Source organism: Ambystoma mexicanum, chromosome 1p, assembly GCF_040938575.1.
Source record: "Ambystoma mexicanum isolate Mex_15411 chromosome 1p, UKY_AmexF1_1, whole genome shotgun sequence".
Lineage (NCBI taxonomy): Eukaryota > Metazoa > Chordata > Amphibia > Caudata > Ambystomatidae > Ambystoma > Ambystoma mexicanum.
The window spans coordinates 1,052,176,092-1,052,195,466 of record NC_090921.1 but is presented as its reverse complement, the minus strand read 5'-3'; the positions used below and the strand labels follow the sequence as shown (position 1 = coordinate 1,052,195,466).

At 44.0% G+C, this 19,375-nt stretch overlaps 1 protein-coding gene across 3 annotated transcripts in view; it reads right to left on the bottom strand.

Annotated features, from left to right (window-relative positions):
• LOC138447928 (FH1/FH2 domain-containing protein 1-like) overlaps positions 1–19,375 on the bottom strand; it is a 546,688-nt gene that overhangs the window by 141,259 nt on the left and 386,054 nt on the right. For all 3 annotated transcript variants that reach the window (XM_069604454.1, XM_069604457.1, XM_069604458.1), the window contains 3 exons: positions 17,130–17,235; positions 8,539–8,633; positions 4,124–4,235 (listed from right to left, as the gene is read on the bottom strand). In XM_069604454.1, coding sequence (XP_069460555.1) covers positions 4,124–4,235; positions 8,539–8,633; positions 17,130–17,235 — 313 coding nt within the window. The remainder of the gene's footprint in view (positions 1–4,123; positions 4,236–8,538; positions 8,634–17,129; positions 17,236–19,375) is intronic.

Genomic DNA, 19,375 nt, shown 5'->3' with positions numbered 1-19,375 from the left:
TCTCACCTGACTGGAAGGAGGAAGTAAATACAGGTAAGGTTGGAGCTAGTGTTGCCAGAAGCCAATTAATGTTAATGAGGGAATTGAAAGACTAAACTTGAACAAGCCTCCACATATATGAGATGTCGGTATGGGGAAAGTTGGCGAAAGTGTAACTAAAAGCAGATGAATATTCTTGAATGAGTGAAAAGGTCCAACTTGAACACATCTCCATATATGAAATATCAATGTTGGGAAAGTTGGGACAAGTAATACCGTAAGCCAAGAAAGTATATACAGTGGTGAAGCAAATGTGATATACAGGAAGACAGTGGTAACAATAAAGAGAAGCCCTGGTGGAAGAAGTGCATCAGGCATTGGACAGAAGGGGGGAGAAGATATCCCCTTTCTGGGGATCTGTAGGCCCCAGAAAGGGATTCCTGGTATGCGAGTACAACCGCAATCATCTAAATAATTCAGAGATTACAGATATTGTGAACAGATACCTGGGAGGAGAGTATACCAGTAAACAGTGGTTCTTATAAAAGACACTTTCGTCATACTAAAAAACTACTTTCATCATCTAAAGAAACTACTGTTAACATCCTTAAGGAAGTAGAGATTTGAAAAAGACACTTTTGCCGTCCTTAATTAGCGGTTGCTTGAAAAGAGACATTTTGGTATCATTAGGAGATGGATGCTTGAAAGAGACACTTTGCCATCTTTAAGGAGTCCTTATATGAAAGGAACACTTTTGCCATCCCAAAAAAGTGATTGCTAGAGAAAATACCTTTTTGTTATTCTTAGAAAATGGATGCTGGTAAAAGACACGTTTGCCATCCTTGAGAAGTGGTTGTGTGAAAGAGACTTTGCCATCCATTAGGGGCCCTTATTTGAAAGGAACACTGTTTGCCATCCTACCTGAGACATACAGGGGAAGGGGAAAATCCCCTTTTGGATCCAAGGAGTATCTTGTTTAAATCATATATTTGTTTTATTAACATGTTTCACCAAACTTACATCAGAGACACTTAGTTTTATTTAATGTGAGGGTCGGATTAATGTTTTGGACAGGACGACAGTGGTTATATTTTTGATGACGAGAGACAGACAGATCTTTAGTTTTAGTTTCCTAGGTCGGTAAACTTTCTTTAGGATAGGGATCGATAGACCTTTATCCAACCATTTCCTTTTCAATAAAGATGTCCGATATTGAAAACACTACCACTTTGGGTCCGCTTTTCATTTCTAACCCCTCACAGCACATTCAAAACATACGGCTACTAATCGTAGCCAGTGTCCTAAAATGGCTGTGCCACGAGATTTTCACTTGTTCTTTGGCCATATTGTAATTTGTCCTTCTTCCTGCCTTGACAGGTAAGGAAATCCCATATAGGTTCATGCACATGCCTGGGTGTGGGGGGGGAGGGGGCGGGAGTGTGCGTGTGTGTGTGTAAGGCAGGCCTCAAAATGGTGCGGTTTTGTCTTGCACTCTCAATCAGCAGAGGACTGCTTCCTTGCAACAAGTCTGTAGGGTGCCACAGGCTTCCACGCTTTATTATACAGTATTTGATGTATATCTTCTTCCCCCTTCACGCAGTAGGCTCCACTCCCGAGACACATGACAAATTAACGTCATGTTGTCACATGATCCATTTTTTCCCCTATACATATGCGGCTGCCATTAGCAACGCATACAAGGACGTGCCCTGCCCCACTATCCACTCTCATCTGACAATGCAGTTTCTTTCTCCAGCAACCTGGGTGCCGCTTCTCTCCACACGGGTTGAGTCACTTCACCCGATGCAGTAAGACTTTATCTGTCTCAATCTGTTATCCCCTCCCATATACACCATTCTACTTCACTGGTTTTTCCTTTTATTCAATTTTTTGCCACAAATCACCCCACCGCCATTACAGCTTAGTTGGAATTCTATCCTGTTCCCTCTCCTTAAAGGAAAAAAGGAAAATAATCCCCCACCCCTTCAAAAACATCACTGATTGATGCAGTTTTTCGTTTCTTCATCTGTACGTTTTTCTTTTTTTTAAATACCTCCCATTAATTCCTGAATATTTCTTGCTACTTGCCAAACTATACCATACATGCCCTTCTCAATCTACTTCACCGTGGTAAGTTGCCTTGGGTGATTTCGACTGGCTGCGAGTTTTGCGCAGCGGCAGCCTAAACTCATTCACATACTTACCCCTGCATTGAATACTGATTCGAAACTTACCTGGCATGTTGAATTAAGATTCCTTCTATGTTACCATCTTTCTTGCCTAAATTCAGGCCAAGGGAAATGCATACCAAACCTAACTGCATTCTCCTTTATGTTAGGTTTCCCTAGAAAACACTAAGAGAAACCCCTCTACACATGAAGACTAATAAGTGTCATTCATAGCAGCTACAACCTGTACTGGGTCGCCGGGAACCTTGGAAATACTGGCGAGATAATCCGGGCCCGTAACTCTTATATAGGGAAATTTGTATAATCAGGTTACAGCCTCCAATGAAAAATCTTTCTCTTCCTCCCCTACAACCCTGTTTATTTTCAATAGGGTCCCCTGTCCTGAGGAAGGCGGTATATTCAAGCCTGCCGAAACGCAGTATTGTTTCCCTGTGTCGACCACTCTGTAATTTATTGTGTCCGTTTTTAACTTTTCGAAAAAAAACACATTGTAGCTAGTTTAATTAATGACATTGGATTTTATTTGCTTGTCACTTTGTTCTGTCGCCTCGCTAATAATGTTATGCCCCGTAAACGGGTAATTTCTTTCCTCTAATTCACATTAGATCACATCACATGTAAATAATGAGATCATGATGTGATGACATTTGTGCTTCAAAGTTAAGCCTTTTTATCTTTTGAAAAATTGTAAATATAAATGGTGTTTGATTAAGTCAAAATAATAAAGGTACTCTCAAATAATGTTTGTGCTGAACATACCTGAAAACTAGACTGGGCCTTAGGTCCACCTCTTTTTGAAAAAACAGATCCATATTTAAAAAAAGTAAAATTGTTGGGATCTGTTTTACTGTTAGCAACCACCTTTGTATCACCCATTATTAAGACATTGTGCTATAAAATGTACAATTAAACTAACGATACTCCGCTTCTGAAGAGACTTTCTCCTAAAACTATGGCCAAATCGGAATGAAAGCCTACCTGCATTACAGCAATATACAGGTGCAAGAGAATAGAGGGTGTGAAACTAGACTCTACAAAGCCATAGGTTATGGTTTTTGGATCTGACATGGGACCCTGGAATCAATCATCAGGGTTTTAGAATTTTAGCCAGTGCCCTCATACTGTCAGGAGTGTTAAGTAGCTTGGGCATTCTGAGTGGACATGAAGCTCTAGGGAGATTGCCCATCTCACAGCTACTCCCAGACGTGAGCTCGCAGGTCTCCCCCTCATCTTGACAATAATATTGCCTAGCTGGGCCACACCAGCATGTGTGCAAGGATAGCCTAGGATGTGGTCACACAGTGCTGGGGAGATGGAAGATTGACATTGGCCACACATTGGATTTAAGCCAGCCATTCTGTTTGTATTCAAACACCAGCCTCCGGTCTGCTCTTTGTATTCTCTCCTAGAAGGCCAGCTGTCCCAGAAATCACAAGACCAAAGAATTTAAACTTCACCAGAGTTGGAATTTTAAAACTTTGTTAAAAAAAAATAAGAAAAATAAACAGTTCCTCCAGGGAGTAGCAACAATCGAAGCAAAGCATGACGAAAATATGCTCATGTCTACTTCTACACATGGTTGGCACCTATGTGAGAGAGCAAGATGCAGTGCAAGGTCTTTGGTGGGGCTGTTGCCTCCATTGTCCACGGCAGCAAAGACACATTGATCCACATGGATAAACGAGGATCTGTTGGAGGGAGGGAAGAATTGGATGCAAAGTCCCAACCCTCCCTTACCATATGCTCTGCATGGCGACTTCTACGATATGTGCAGACAGACCTGAACAAGCCTTTTTACATATTTTTTCAGCTACCACAAATATGATATAACGAGGAGGTAACCCTATGACTTGCGTGGATTTAGGGCTAGCAGGTTACACTTATACAAAACTGACAATCAAATCCTCCCTTCAGTAGAGTGGATCATGTCCAGTCTACGTTCCATCACTACTCACCCCGATTTTGGTCCACTGTGTTAATTGCCTTCATAAGCAGTCGAGCGTTGGACTCTGTATACTCAACAAACACGAGCAGCAGCTTCAGAGCGGTTTTCACCACCAACCGGTACTAGAGCAAAAGAAGAAAGAAGTGTAAAAGAAGTCTGTACTTCATGCACAGTACACAAGCAGGAGGCACAGGCTACAGACAACAATCAATAATGTTTAGTGAACGAGTACACAGAACGGCAACGCTATCAACCCTGAAGCACAGTAGATACAAACATTACCAACTATCAGCTCAATCCACCATCTCGTCAAAGCAGGTTCTCCCCTGCTCATCCAGAACCATCAAGCACCATATCGGCACACTTGCTCCAGCCTTTGCCACTGGAACCTTCCCCTCCCTCCTTAAGCACTCCCTGTGCACCCCCTTATAAAGATGCCCTCTGATGATCCTTCCTCTGCGGCTAACTCGCCCGATCTCCATCACTCCTTTCCTGGGAAAACTCCTGGAAACGGTGGCCATCTCCCAGCTTAATCTGCATACTGAATCTGTTGGTTGTCTCCAAGACCACCAGTCTGGCTATAAACATGCTAGACGCACAGTAACTGCTCTCCTGAACACTCCTGAAATCTTGATTCTAATATTCCTTCCGTCCTCATTCTCCTCGCTCTATCTTCTGCTTCTGACACAGTGAACCATGCCATCCTGCTCAATCGCTTCCGTGACAACCTGGGTATCACTGGTCAGGCCCTGGTCTGGTTGACCACCTTTCTAACGGACCAACCCTCCCAGGTCCAACTGGGGTCTTTCCTCTCTTTTATCCCTCCCTCTACTTGTGGTGTTCTTCAGGGGCCTATCCTTTCTCCCTGGCTTTTCAACCATTACCTGGTACCCCTTACCCACTGCATCACTACATTCTGCTCTAACTTTCAGTGTTATGCGGATGACACCCAGCTCTCCTTCAGGCTTCCCTCTGCCACCTCCGCTCCTTCGCTCTCTCTGGCTGCCCACCCTGGGTCCTCTTCCTGCTCTTTCCTGTAAGGCTAAGAACCTTGGTGTCATCTTCAACTCCACCCTCTCCTCACATCTCAGATGTCTCTAAGAAGTCACACTATCAGCTGCACCTCCTCAGAGGTATTCTGCCTTTTCGCACTTTCCCCCAGAAGCTCACTGTCTTCAGAACCCTGGTCCTCTCTAGGCTGGACTACTGCAACAGCCTCTTTCTAAATCTGCCTGTCTCTACTCTTCAAACTTTACAACTTATTCAGAACAGGACTGCAAGACTTGTCCTTGGCCTCAAGCCCAGAGATCCTATCTCTCCAGCTCTGAAATCTCTTCACTGGCTCCATGTGGCTGCAAGGATCAAGTTCAAGACCCTTTGCATCGTCCACAAGGCTTTCTGGGGACTGGGGCAACACTACCTCCAACTTTCGCTTCCTAAACATCTTGCTTCTCGAGCTCTCCGCTCATCCACCTCCAACTCTGAGGGTCAGAAACTTCTCCAAGCAGAGCAAGGGGGTAGATCTCTTTCCTCGGCTGCGGTCTCTCTCTGGTACAACCTTCCTGCCTCTCTAACTTGAGAAGAACCACCTCCAGTTCCGGAAGCAACTCCAGACATTCCTTTTCGCTTCCGCTTTCTCTCTTCCTCTCTCCTGCTGATGTCCCCGACTGCTGCACGCACTGGTCACCTGGCCACCTACTGAACTCGGGCCCAGGTTCCTGCATGTCCAGTTACCCTTGCACTGCTTCCAGGCTCCCCCAGCACTTCAGGGTCTGTATCTGCAACCCTACAGTCCCTTCTCTCTGCACTTATGAGCCACCCCCAGCAGCACTTAATGAGTTACCTGCAAATCTCCCTTCCCACCTCCCAGCACTTCTCGCCCCCCCTTTCCCACACTTGTGCAAACTGAATGGCAAAGCCTAGTAAGAACGTTGTTTTGTTCTCCTTATGTTTACCCATCCTTGTCTTGTCGCGCCTAGAAACACCTGTGTAGAGGTGCGTTATAAATGACTTATCATACCATATCTGCAGGAATGTATCAAGATATTGCACCCAAGAATACAGACAGAGCCATATGTCCCATCTTTATGTGCATAACTGTTCTCGATAGGGTGGCTGGATGGGTGATGACTGGCGGTCCAAGGTGGGGACATGGGGAGTTTCCAAAGTTATACCGAGCCTCTTGGTAGGCATATTAGAGCATTTTAAATTAGCTTCTCTGCTCCATTGTGAGCATGCAGAGGACTTCCAAGGCTAGAGAAATGTGGTCCAACTGTATTACATGCAGGTAGAAACGGGTTGCCTAGTTTTGCATCCTGTGGGGCCTCAGTCGGGAGAGGACCAAAGCTCGGGTGAGTTTAAGCAGGTGGCTTGGTTGAAGGAGTACAAGAACCCTTCCAGATCTCATCAGAGGAAGGCTTGTGCTCTTCAAGACATTGGTGGTCTGGTGGGAGAAGGTGAGGTCCGAGACGAGCCAGACACATGGAGTTCTTACTTTCTACAGAGGTGAGGGCTAATGTCCCAACCACTGGGTGTAAGAAAAGGCCATGCTTTGCACGCGTGTGGCTTGTGATCAGACAATCAGTCTACAAACAAATCAAACTAAATTCCAATTCAACCAGTCGCTGATGTGTCATCTTGTTGAAGCAGTAGCACTTCTTCTCCAGTCACGTGTTTACATTGGTCGAGCAGTAATGTATTGGTCACACATGGACGTGAAGACCATGGGTGCATGCATAACATGAGCCATGAACAAAACTAATTATGCTAACCAGAAGGTGCTGCACAACGGCAGAATTTCCAACCTTTACCAGACCAGCATCATGATACAAACGATAAAGTGATTGGCCAGGCCTTGATCTCCTTTCTCATTCGCACACTTCAAAGAGTCGAGAACTCCATCCCTTCTCAGCCTTGTGAACAAGCATTGACAAAACCAATAGGTCTGCTTTTATTTAATGCCACCTCCAGTCTCATTTGTCCAGCTACTGCCATTATATGCCAGGGGACAGCCCCACGTGTGAAAGGGTGGCCATTACACGCTAGCTGTAGCCTCACATAGCAAGGGGCTGCCATTTTAGGAGGGATGCAGAAACGTTTGCCTGTGAGCTGCCAAATTCACCCACCTTCAGTCAGCCTCGACCCAGGACTGGTTGCAGCTCATACTGAAACCAGCATCGCATTCGAGAGCCCCACCCCATCCATTCATGGGAGGAGGCCCAATGATGAACACTAAATAATGGTACACTTCCGGCGCTGGCATCATGTATGTAACTGCGTGCCTGCACAATTTTTCATTTTTTATTTTATTTTGCACCAGTGACATGTACCAGGTATTAATTGCCCATTGGTAAAGCAATGTCAAACATGGAAGCCAATACATACATATAACTTTGAAGTGCAATACTAAACCGTAAAAGTGCAACATATGTGCACAAAAAGGTGCATTAATGCAAGACTAATGTATTTAGATCCACAGTGATGGCTTCAAATAGATTAGGGTAGCGAACATGTAGAACTGAAACATATGGCTAGGTTAAAATCGCCCCTCAGTCTAAAAAAAGTTCTGCTGTATAGAGACCCATAATTCACCAGAGCTTCTCAACCGTTCACCTCAGGCCCTAAAGAAAGTAATACCTCCCCCCTGCCCGCCTGACCCACGCCACCAAGGAGCCGCTTATCCCCCTTCCAAGTCCCCAGCTAAAAATGAGTCCTCCTGCCAATAAACCACGAAAATCAATCTGACTAATGGAACTGCCCATGGAGACTCTCCATCTCAAACTATATCTAAACAAAATGGCCGTCATGGAGGAATCGATTCCAAAGCAGCTTTTTGTCGAGATATAGTGCTAGCAAACAGCAAACGTATGCACCAAATCACCATCAGTCTCCCCACAACCTGGGAACCTATACTTAATAGATCCACTCCATTTCTTCAGACGAGAGGGACTATGTTACCCTGAAATAAGAGGCCCCGACTGGTGCATATGCTCACATAGGCAGAGTGTAGGCTTGCTCTTCCCATTGAGCAGGCTAGGTGTCCAAAGCAGTAGCCTTCAGCCAGACCTAAACATGATTCCATCACACTGGCCCTCTGCACCTCTTATCGATTTCCAATCGCTAACCCTGTACACATCAAATCGCTCTGTATGCCGCACCAAGCTTTCTTCCTGCCAGGCCGCCTTTCAACGCCTTCTAATCCTAGCACTAGTTTGCTGCCAAAAACATGCACTGCTCTGTGGGTGCCTTGTCAGCCTGCTCCAGAGCCCCTGCTGCCACAGCCCAGCTCCAGAGAACAGAACCCCCCCCCCCCGCGTTGAATATCATACTCTGCAGGTGCTAGCAGAAATAACAGTAACAACAATATAAAAAACTATGAACGGAGAGTGTGATAAACAGAAATCGCATACATAGAAGCAGACTCACTGGGCTTCCGGAAAGGGTGTACAGCCACTGGACGGTTTCATTGTGGTTGATCAGGCCCGTCATTCCGTCCACAAACAGCATGATCTGGCTGAGAGCTGCAGACAAGTGAACAAAATGGCGGTGTTAAGAACATGAATACTATGCTGAATGCCTACGCCTCAAGCCACTAGGACTGTAGGACGGGAGGCGCATAGGTGGGACTCCCACAGTTAATTAAATATAAAAATAATTTGGAAAAGTATTCAAAGCATTGAACAAACAATTTATTTTGAATTATCTACCTTTCTTAGCAGGCCTGGAGAGCTCAATATCTCAGTAATTTACCTATAAAAATGTAAACGTGATTGGTCAATGAAAGCACCCTCATTGTGATGGCGTTGCAGGAGTGTGTGCTCGACTGGGTTATGAATGAGAGTCAGTGGCTGAAGCGTCTCCTGCTGGGAGCCCGATATTGAGAGTACTTGCATTCCACCGCCGCTTTTTAGTTTTGGCGGTTAGGTGGCACCCGAACACCACCTAAAAGCCAAACATTTTAGCATAAGAGTACAAATGGAAGGGAAAAGGGCTGTGGAGAGGAGCAGAGTGTCTGTGGGTGGTGGTTGGCTTTTCACCCACACAAGGACTGCCCATGGCCTTGCTAATTCCTATGGCATCCCGACCAGCACCCAGCCTTCCCGTTCCAAAACACACACCTCTCCTGGGATCTCTGGGAGCTTGCTCTTTCTCACAGTAACATAAAACGTTGTGTTTTTTTTGTGGAGCTTCCATTGTTCTTCCTAAGCAGTCTTCTGAAAAGGTCATGACCTATTTGCAGTTGTAAATCTGCTCCTACTGTAATAAAATTGGACATACTAGGTGTACCTTCCTCCACTTGATTTTAAAGCAATACGTGTGTCCTCACTTCTGTTCCTTGAATGAATTCCTGATAAAAACAAGCCCTGGGAAAGCCAACAGTTTGCCTCTTTTATAAGCATATGCCTAGGCAATCACACCATTTGCTGCCACCTTATGGCCAGGTAATGCCAATACAGCAGTGCCTGGAAAATACCCATTTCACACCTCCTCAAAAGTGGTGGCTTGCCCATTTCTTGTTTTACAACAGAAACTTCCATTTTTCAGAGCAGAAATGTTCATATTCCTACACTTTTTTTTACTTTCTCCATTTAACATATTATTTCAATTAAAGTCCATATGGAGAGCTAAAGACTAAATAGGGTTTCCTCGAGGTGTAATAGATGGAGCGTAGCAGACGAGATTAATCTGCTGGCCTCGCTCTATTGTCGCTTTGTGAGAATGGACAGTGCATACTTTCTCCTAAGGTGGGCCTCAGTGCACATATGTCTAGCCCTGGGACAGCCTACTGCTTATGGGCTCATTTCAATGCTACGCAGACACTGCACACAAGGGAGCATGCTAGCCACCCTCTCCAGCAAATCACGGCTCACACTGGGGTTATACCGCAGTGTTGACACTGAGCATGCAGGGTACTCAAGGTTTTCAAGCTATGCCTCCCACCTGTAAAATGCCCCACCCAGCGACAAAGTACAGACACGTAGGAAATTAAGAGGTCATTTATATCTTGGATGTAGAGGACACCCTGGCATCAGCCTCCTTGATCTCCCCTCACCTGCACTCATTAAAGATTCACCGACTGGTATACATGGACGCTATAGGCAGGGCAGGCCTTAGGGGTGGGCCAATGGGGCTACCGCCCGGGTTGCCATTAGCCCCCCAGGGGCGCCAGCTCGGGGGTGCCTTTCAATGGCTACCCTGAGATGGCGTGGTGGGAGAAGGCGTCCTTTTGACGGGAGCGGGGATATTTAACAATAAGGTGCTACAGTACCCTATTGAGATCATTAACTCCCCACTCCAAGCGGGAGAAGGGCGGTTTTCATGAGAATACGGAGCTGACGAATGCATCATCTCCCTGTTCCAGTGATTAACTCCCCGCTCCAGCGCGGGAGGGGGAGGAAATAATTTCTTGCCACCTCCAAAACCGCGCCTCCTCATTGACCAGGGACGCAGGGGGAACATTGACTTTTTCTGCCCGGCACGCTCCCGCTACTGCATATAGTACTGATGGATCATACTCAAGCTGGTCTGCAACGTATCGATTTGCAACACTATAGGTGAGAAAATGATTCAACAATTAGCACCAGCAAGACAAAAATAATTAGATTTTCATCAAACAGCAGGAAAATCCTGGGTTATGTATGAAGAATTGACGATTGTCCCCTCCAATAACTAAATGACTATAAATATCTTGGTTTTCATTTTTGTACTACCACAAACACCACTCCCTTGAAAAACTTCAAGGGAAAAGCAACTGTCTTTATTCTTCAAATTAAGTTTATTAAGCGCTAATCTAGCAGATTTTTACTGATCCTGCTTATAAAATTCATAAGTAGTACCAGCACCAACGTATGGCTTTGATGTCTCGCACATAGAAGACACCTCTACCTTAGCCACCATTGAAGGCGACATATGAAGAAACACATTCATTCTCCCAAATGCAGTCCCAATCGGTAATTAGGAACTAATTGGCCTTACTGTAACTAAAGGGATGGCTACAATGAAAATGCAATGTGTCGTAAATAAACGTCCATTTTGAGTCGCAAATCAGCATCCTCACGAAAATGCTGGCTAGATGCTGTTTGTGACAAGAGCAGAATCTCAGGACATTGGTGTGATGCTGGAAATGCATTGGAGGGACAGAGCCTCCATGTCCTTGTCCTGTAGTCCTTTTATCATTTGTGGTCTGTGTTATTTTCTGCACAGGAGTCCATGTGGGACTCCTGGCAGTGCAGCTCTTTCTCTTATTGGTTTGGTGAGCAGACCCTTGGGATACCCTTATGGCACACATGGGTGGGGGTACAACCCTGTACCCCCAGAGTATGTTTTTGGGCACCCAGAGAGCAGGGTATGGGCTGGTTCCCAAAGTCCTGGGAAGCCCTGACTCTGTCCCTTCCTCTGACTGGCTGTTGGGTGGAAATTCCATATATGGTATTGTGGGGAAATCCAGGCCAGACTGGCAGGAGCCTTCCCAATGACTGATTGTTGTGGGTACACCTGTGTGGTGGGACCTGGGTGAATGGATTGTGTGACCAATACGCATTTTATGTTATGGGTGTCTAGTTTCTGGTGTTTGACATAATGACTGAGACAGCCCTACGCGAAACTGGTATGAATGCAGTGTGGAGTGCTGAATGGCTGGGTGCTTGTCCAAATCCACATTCTGTGCTGTGAGTGTCTGGATGGAGAAGAATGGTCTGAATGCACTGTGAGCCTGATTGGCTGCCTGCCTGCATGAATGCCCTTCTGATTGATTGGTTGCCCGAGTGTGACGCAGCAGACTGAATGAGAGACAAATATCTGGGGACCTCTCACTGATGGAAATCATTCATACTGGAGAAGTCGAAGCTAACTGCAGTTTATTTATTGCAGTGTAAGTTTAGAGACAGTATACTATCTTTGGGTGTCACAATTTATATAGTTGCCAAAGATAGCAGTACATGAAAAACAACTGTAATCATCCACATGTGCTAGATCATTAGTTTATACAAGAACAGCTTTTATTAAGTGGCTGTCCTTATTTCTTTAAGCATTTTATGAAGGAATTGTAAGTATCATACAAAAGGGTGCACATATTTGTACAGAGAATAAGGAGCCTTGCTGGGTTCATTCAGCACAAGCGAGGGTATTCATGAGTGCACTTTGCAAACTTTGGAAGAGCTGACTCAAGATTGAGAGAAGTTGAGCCATTCAAGACTATGCAGCATGGAATAAAGGCGTGCTTGTAGCATATAGAATTCAAAGCAATATATACATTGATGGATGTAGCACTTCTAACATATCATAGCCAGCATTGCCTTTTTATGGGTCCTCAAAATTATGCCCTGATGAAGGTGGCTCTACCTACCCTTCTCGCCACTGAAACACCATAACCACAAGGGGATACAGTGAACTCCACTCCTTGGCTCCATGAAGAAGGCTGTGACCCACCAAAGCCGAAACGTCCTGGGACTCCTTCACCCTAGTGGTGTGACGGGATCCCCCTTAAATCTTAGTTGAGATCTATTTCAGAGACGTCGATCAACTACCTTTTTGGTCATCCTTTAGCCTGGCTATGATAGACCCTTCTACCTTTTGAGGATTATTAAGGTTATACCAGTTACATGTTGCATTGGGTAAACCTGGTATTAACCCATTGGGTAAAACCGTCTTACAATCAGAACAACATAAAAACAGAGTGTATTAGTGGCAACATGATGCCTTTATAGTACTGTCTTGTTTTGGATCAATGTTAACACACAGCACATGCTTGTATGCTTGTATGAACTGATTTTATTTTTTGTTTCATGCTTTGCACCTGTACTGTTTTGTATTTGGTTGTGTGATTTGGGTGAAATATGTGCACCCTTTTGTATGATACTTACAATTCCTTCATAAAATGCTTAAAGAAATAAGGACAGCCACTTAATAAAAGCTGTTCTTTTATAAACTATTGATCTAGCACATGTGGATGATTACTGTTGTTTTTCATGTACTGCTATCTTTGGCAACTATATAAATTGTGACACCCAAAGATAGTATACTGTCTCTAAACTTACACTGCAATAAATAAAATGCAGTTAGCTTAGACTTCTCCAGTCAGGACAAAACCCCCCCTTTCTTGTACACATTTGTTACTAGCCCTCAGTCCTGAGTCTGGTTTGGGCTCTCCCTCCCGTATATACGGAAATCATTCAGAAGCTGAAGTTGAAACTTGATGCTTACTCTCGAAGCCAAGCCGAAAGAAAAAGGTTAACTGCTATTTCCCTTTGATGCAATCTGAAAGTTCCTGTGCCTTCAAGAGACTGATCCAAGAGAGGACCTGTCTAGGAGACCTCTTCCCGAGCTACGAGGGACCATCGTGCATCAGCCAACCTTCACCAAGGATCCCTGGAAGTCAGTCATCGAAAGGCTGCCGACAAGAGACAGGGACCGCAGAGGAATCTGAAGTGAAGTGCCCAGACATTGAAGTCCATCTCCGCCGACGACCATCATCGCCGACCTGAGCCGCAATGCTCCATTGCCTAAGAAACACACATTGAATCAAGGACTCCCTTGTTCATCAGCGTCGGCCGCTTTGTCCCGGGGGAGAAAGTCAATGTCGCAGACAAATCAAGGAGAATCTGCCAGTGGGTTTCCTGCCACCTGAAGTCCTAAAAGGTGCCGACAAAGATCCAAAAGCCAGCCGTGGTCGAGTCCCGATCACCGACGCCAAACGCTGAGAACCTGACGCCCTTGCTGGGCCTATATTCTTCATTGACTCTTTGCGGCAACAAACTATCGTCGTTGAGGTGCACGGCACGCGTCATCTTTACAGGACGTCCACGACCGATCGTCGACGAGCACTGCAAGTACCGAAGCTGCTGCCTCAACAACATTGTTCACCCCTTTTACTTTGAGGAATCTCGGCGATCCGTGGCTCCTGCCTTAAAGGGAGTTCACTCAAGAAGGATCCGTCGATGACCCGTCGTCAAGCTCTGCTAAACTAGCTACATTGGGGTAGTAGAACATTTGTAGAAGGAGATAAGACTCTGCTAAACAATAAATGGACTTGGCTTGTCAATATACTTGATTTACAGGTTGCCCTGGTGGGGGGGGATCCTCCACAGAACTCTGCCTAGGTAAACAGCACCAGTATTCTGCCAATTGTTTAACCAACTTGTTTTCCTCCTCAAGTCTATTGTTGGTTTACATTATTAATTGATTTGTATGTCATTTGAAATGGTCTACAGTTGATGAATTTAATGGAATCTAAGAAGTAATCGTGGTACCACTTAGAGACTGTATATATTTATCATTATAGAATTGGCTGAGCACAAAGTGTCTTATTGTATGTGTACATAATCAAAGCCTTATTTATATAAAAAACTGTTTTCACTAACAGTGTGTGGACATTCCTTTGTAGTTGCTTGGGGACTACACTGTACTTAAGAACCAGCCTGCATCACCTCCTGAGAGCCAAGCCTTGATTGCTCGTCCATTGCTACCGCTTAGAGCATCTTGTTTGGGGTGCTCTGTGCTTGTAGTCTGCCATATAGAGGGCAGGAGTACAGAAAACCCCCCTCCAGTCTTTACAATTGGTAAATATACTTAATCAATTAGATGCCCTTCAGATGCTTTTTTTAAATAAGGAGATACCATGACTCTTGAGACTAAAATCTCAATAGAAATGGCATTATTTCAGCCAGATTCATGTAATCAATATATTTTTATGCAGATCACCCTGTCTACCAGTCCAACAGAGATCACATCTACCTAATTCTAATCATTTTAAAAAGGAGCCACCACTACTTAAGTGAGTCCCATATATATTTTGATAAAAACATGAATGGGCAATTTGTAATTGCATAGTGCCCCAATGCTCCCTTAATTTACTTCCATAAGATGGGGATATATTTCAACTGTCAATTGTTTGCGAGAAAGTGCATGTCATGAGCTAGCCAGGTGATTGACATTTTGACTTCATGTGAGAAGTAGATAAAAAGATTTGATCCCTTAAAATAGTATAACTGATTATATCTTTTAACTTATTCTTTAGAACACATTTGAAACTTTGAAGATGGACAAAGAATATTATTTTGCTCCTGAAGAAGAGAACCTCCTAAAAAGCATAGAACAATTGTGTTTCTGTTTAAACTTTATTTTGAAAAATGGTTTTATTAATCTCTTGAAATTTCTCAAAAGTATTTGCTGGTAACTGATTTATAATTGAAACTTATCAAAACGTGCTGCTCTTAGCGACGGTAATCAAGGTGTGCAGGGGATGGCAGTGTCCATCACCAAAGGAAACGTATTTATTTTTACAATGGAAAACGCTACAGCTTTATAGATGCTCCTTCAACTCATACCGCAATGCAATGACTTTACAAAAATTGATGAGCGATCACTTGTCTGGATCTTAATCAAGCAAACCTGTGAATACATTTTAGTTAACTTTGGTACATCAAGCTTCCTATTGGTGGAGAATCCTTTAGCCACCAAAAGAAAGCTTTATGAACCCGATTGGTTTGATACCATACATACTGCCAGAAAAAATAAGCTTTATGAGAACTGCATTATAGGAGAGAAGAATTTGGGTAGCCTTCCAAAATATTTGCAGCAATTTCCAAATGCATATTGGCGCTCTCATTTCTTGCGATTTCGGATACATTTACTAATAACAGTGAAATTCGTTCCATTCCTGACAAATCTGACAAATCAACAAGAATCTGTTCATTTTGCTACAAAAACAGACGGAATCGAATCACTGTATCATCTGCTCATCAAATGTCCATGCCTTTGTACCCTGAGAAGTACACCATTGTCATGCTTTGTTCATGACGAAACCTGGCTTTACAATGATCATTTTTGACTTTGCCTACTTCCACGGAACCCTTTTTTTAATCTATCACCGTTATTACATTTTACACAAAATTAACTTACCTATTATTAAAATGGCAATACTGCAGCTGTTCGTAATAAATAGCACTCTATGATGAATTTCTTTTGAAATCGATTCTCGTGATGCATAGTGATCAACTCTGTTATGCTATCCACTTTCTAGCAGGTAAATAACTATGTCTGACTCTTATGCTAAAAATAACTATGTTAAAGATGTCTGTAACTACGCTGTGATACCTCCGGGTCTGGGCATGTAATAAATGTAATGAATAAATAAAATAAACTATTGTACTTGTTTTTCCTTTGCCTAGTTTCCATTTTTTTTTAATTTCCTTCCTTTTTATGCATGCTTCATGGCCTTGTTTTTATCAATGTTAATATTGTGTATGGTTTAACTTAAACCAAATCACAAATAAAAAAAAAGAAGAGGTCATGGCCATACCGCGCCTTGGTCCATTTAAGCCTCGGCATGAGAAAGTAGGAACCCGCACCTGGGATCACATTTTCAGCATCTGCCTAAGGTGCTTCCAGAACCAGTAAGAAGAGCCTCATGGTTGGTCCGGTTTGGTGCATACCTTTTTTTGCCTGCGTCTACGAGTTTCACTTTTTAATTTCTTGAATAGGAATTTCACATACTACTGAAAGAGTTTGCTGGCTTCTTTAAGTCACAGACTTTTTATGTAAAAAGGTGCATCTGAAGTTGACATGAATTGCATGAATCACACAACTCATTGTAAACGAAAACATGTTCATTGTATCAAAGAAGCCATTTTGAAATTAGGGCAATCCCTTACAACACGAACTTTTATACATGTGTTTAGGTACATCAAACCAAATATTCAAACGTAATACAAAAATTATAATGATACAAAAGTACAAAACAATGGTGGACACAAATCCAATTCTTATTGTGTCCAAAATTCGCAATGTTGGTCACTATGAACAACTGGGCAACCTATACAGGTCTAAGATCCACATTTCAATTTGACATGAACAAACACAAACAATGTGGGATACAAGGGCAGGGTCATGTCCATGGGCAGGTAGCACTGCATCATGGTTAGTGCAGTGCACCTCATTTACTCACACGGGGTGGGAGGGGCGGGATCTAAAACAATTTGCTGATGGAGAAACGGATAGTGGGGCCCTGCAGCACAAACCTCGTAAGATGTAATTCTGATAGTTCTGATCGGCCTCCGCTCCAACCTTGATCAGGCACGTGAGACCTTCCGAGTTGACAAATTCCGGCACTAGATCCTTGTCTTCCTGCAAAACAAACAGGTTTACATGCATGGCACTATCCAGACAGTTCACCTTGTCCCACACTTGCCTCCCACACGCCGAGCGGATTGGCAGATCCGAAGGTGCACTCCCACATGCATCGAAGGCAAAGACAATTCTACCCCTGTTAAGCGCAGTCTTAAGTGCGTGCATTGCAATTATTGTTGACGGGTGGACATCAAATACAGGAAAGGGACTCCTAAAACACTGGAAGCATGAATGTTTTTCACAATAATCGAAGCAAAGCTTAAAACATGTCGGCAAAGTTCAAATAGATTTGAAAAGAGGTTTTTTAATGCAAACCGAAAACAGACGCTGCACAAGAAGTCTCAAAATGCAACATACAATTCTTCCGCTACTGGTGCAGGAAGGAAAAAAAGAAAAAACAGAAAGCAGGCCTTTTCAGGCTACGCCCCAAGACTCTGGAAACTCCTCCCCATCAACATCCGGCTTGCCACCTCGCTTGTACAATTTTGGAAGGTGCTAAAGACCCTCCTCTTCAAGTTATGACTCCTCCCTAACACCAAGATCCATGCACTGTCCACTCCCCACCTAACGCGAGACTGGGTGATCTGATCCCCTGGTTTCTTGTAGATCCATTGCTGACTATTGCCTTCACCCCTCTGTTAGCTCTGCACTCCCTTGTTTCTATGCTCCATAACCTTATCCTTCTCCTTAGGATTGTAAAGGGCTCTGTTGCTTCCCGAACCTAGGTCCACACTCAATGAATACCCTAATAATAATACACGTTTCATTGTGACAGTTGTAAGAGGCAGACGCTGGTCTATCCTATATGATCCTGGCACTTCTTCATTGAAATCCGTGCCAAGAGCCGGCTCGGACAGATAGATGGGCCAGCTAGAGCTTTTTATCAAGTGGACTTTTTATCCCAATAATAGGTGACCCTGTGTGAGCACCACATAGGCAACATGGAAGGCTTCAATGAGTGAACAGCAACCTGCGTCAAGAAATATTTTAAGAACTGAAATCCCGGTAAAGGACAGAATCAACTAATATTTTGTCCACCACCCAGCATTGTCTTTCGAACAACGCCACACAATATATGGCGGATGAAATAAAGAAGCGCGCCTCGACGAGACGCACAAGATAACTACAGGCACCGCCTCATCATGCCGAGGTTCAACCGCACAAGATCAGGGGTGGGGTCCAGTTTCCCAGTCCGGCACCTGCTCTCTGGAATGAGCTCCCACTCCACCTGCGAGATGAACCATCCTACAACATGTTCAGAAAACACCTTAAGACATAGCTTTTCAACTGACAATGTCCTCCTCCCTACGCCCATGTCCCCCTTCCTCACCCTTCTCTCTCGTCACTAACGTCTGGATGCCCATGGCATTTGCGCGCTGTGAACAAATGTAGAAATAGATAAATATGTTCAAGTCTGCAACTGTCTCATTTTGAACATTCTCAAGGAAGTTTGGTACCCAGCCAACGTTGGCAACGAGTGTCGCAGCAGGCAAAGCGGGACACAAAGAAAGCTTTGAGCGACAGAGATTAGAACAGGTCAAAGAAAAAAAGACGGATAGCTTGTTCTGCAAAGTGCATGAACACATATTAATGAGTATTCCCAAGTGAGCCAGCCAGCATGCCAGACAGGGGTTGCTGACTCTTACACAGTCTTCCGCTGACACGGATTGCAATCGGAGCATGCTTTCAGCCAGAAAGTGCAGAATCCAAGCACACTTTTCAGAAGGCTCCGATTGGCTCAATCAGAAACGCGAATTCCCAGGTCCTAGCACCGTGAGCAGGTATATGATCAGAATGTCAATCTCGCCTGGTATAACCAGCAGGACGCTCTCTCATTGTTTATTTATAATGCGCTCCATACCCAGAGGCAACAGGGCGCAGCAGAAAAGAGAATGCGGAGCTTACAATGTTACAGAAATGTACAGTTATGCAGGATAATAGACATGCACAGAAATTACAGAAATATACAATATACAATAACTAATACAGTGAAATATATATACAGCAAAAATAGATGTGTGTCATGGTGTACAGATGTGAGAGGTAGGATTACTATGTATAGATGTGGTATAAAGTACAGTAGTTGTTCAGTGTCATAGGCTTAAGTAGGAAAGGTTATGTAATAATGTTGACTGGA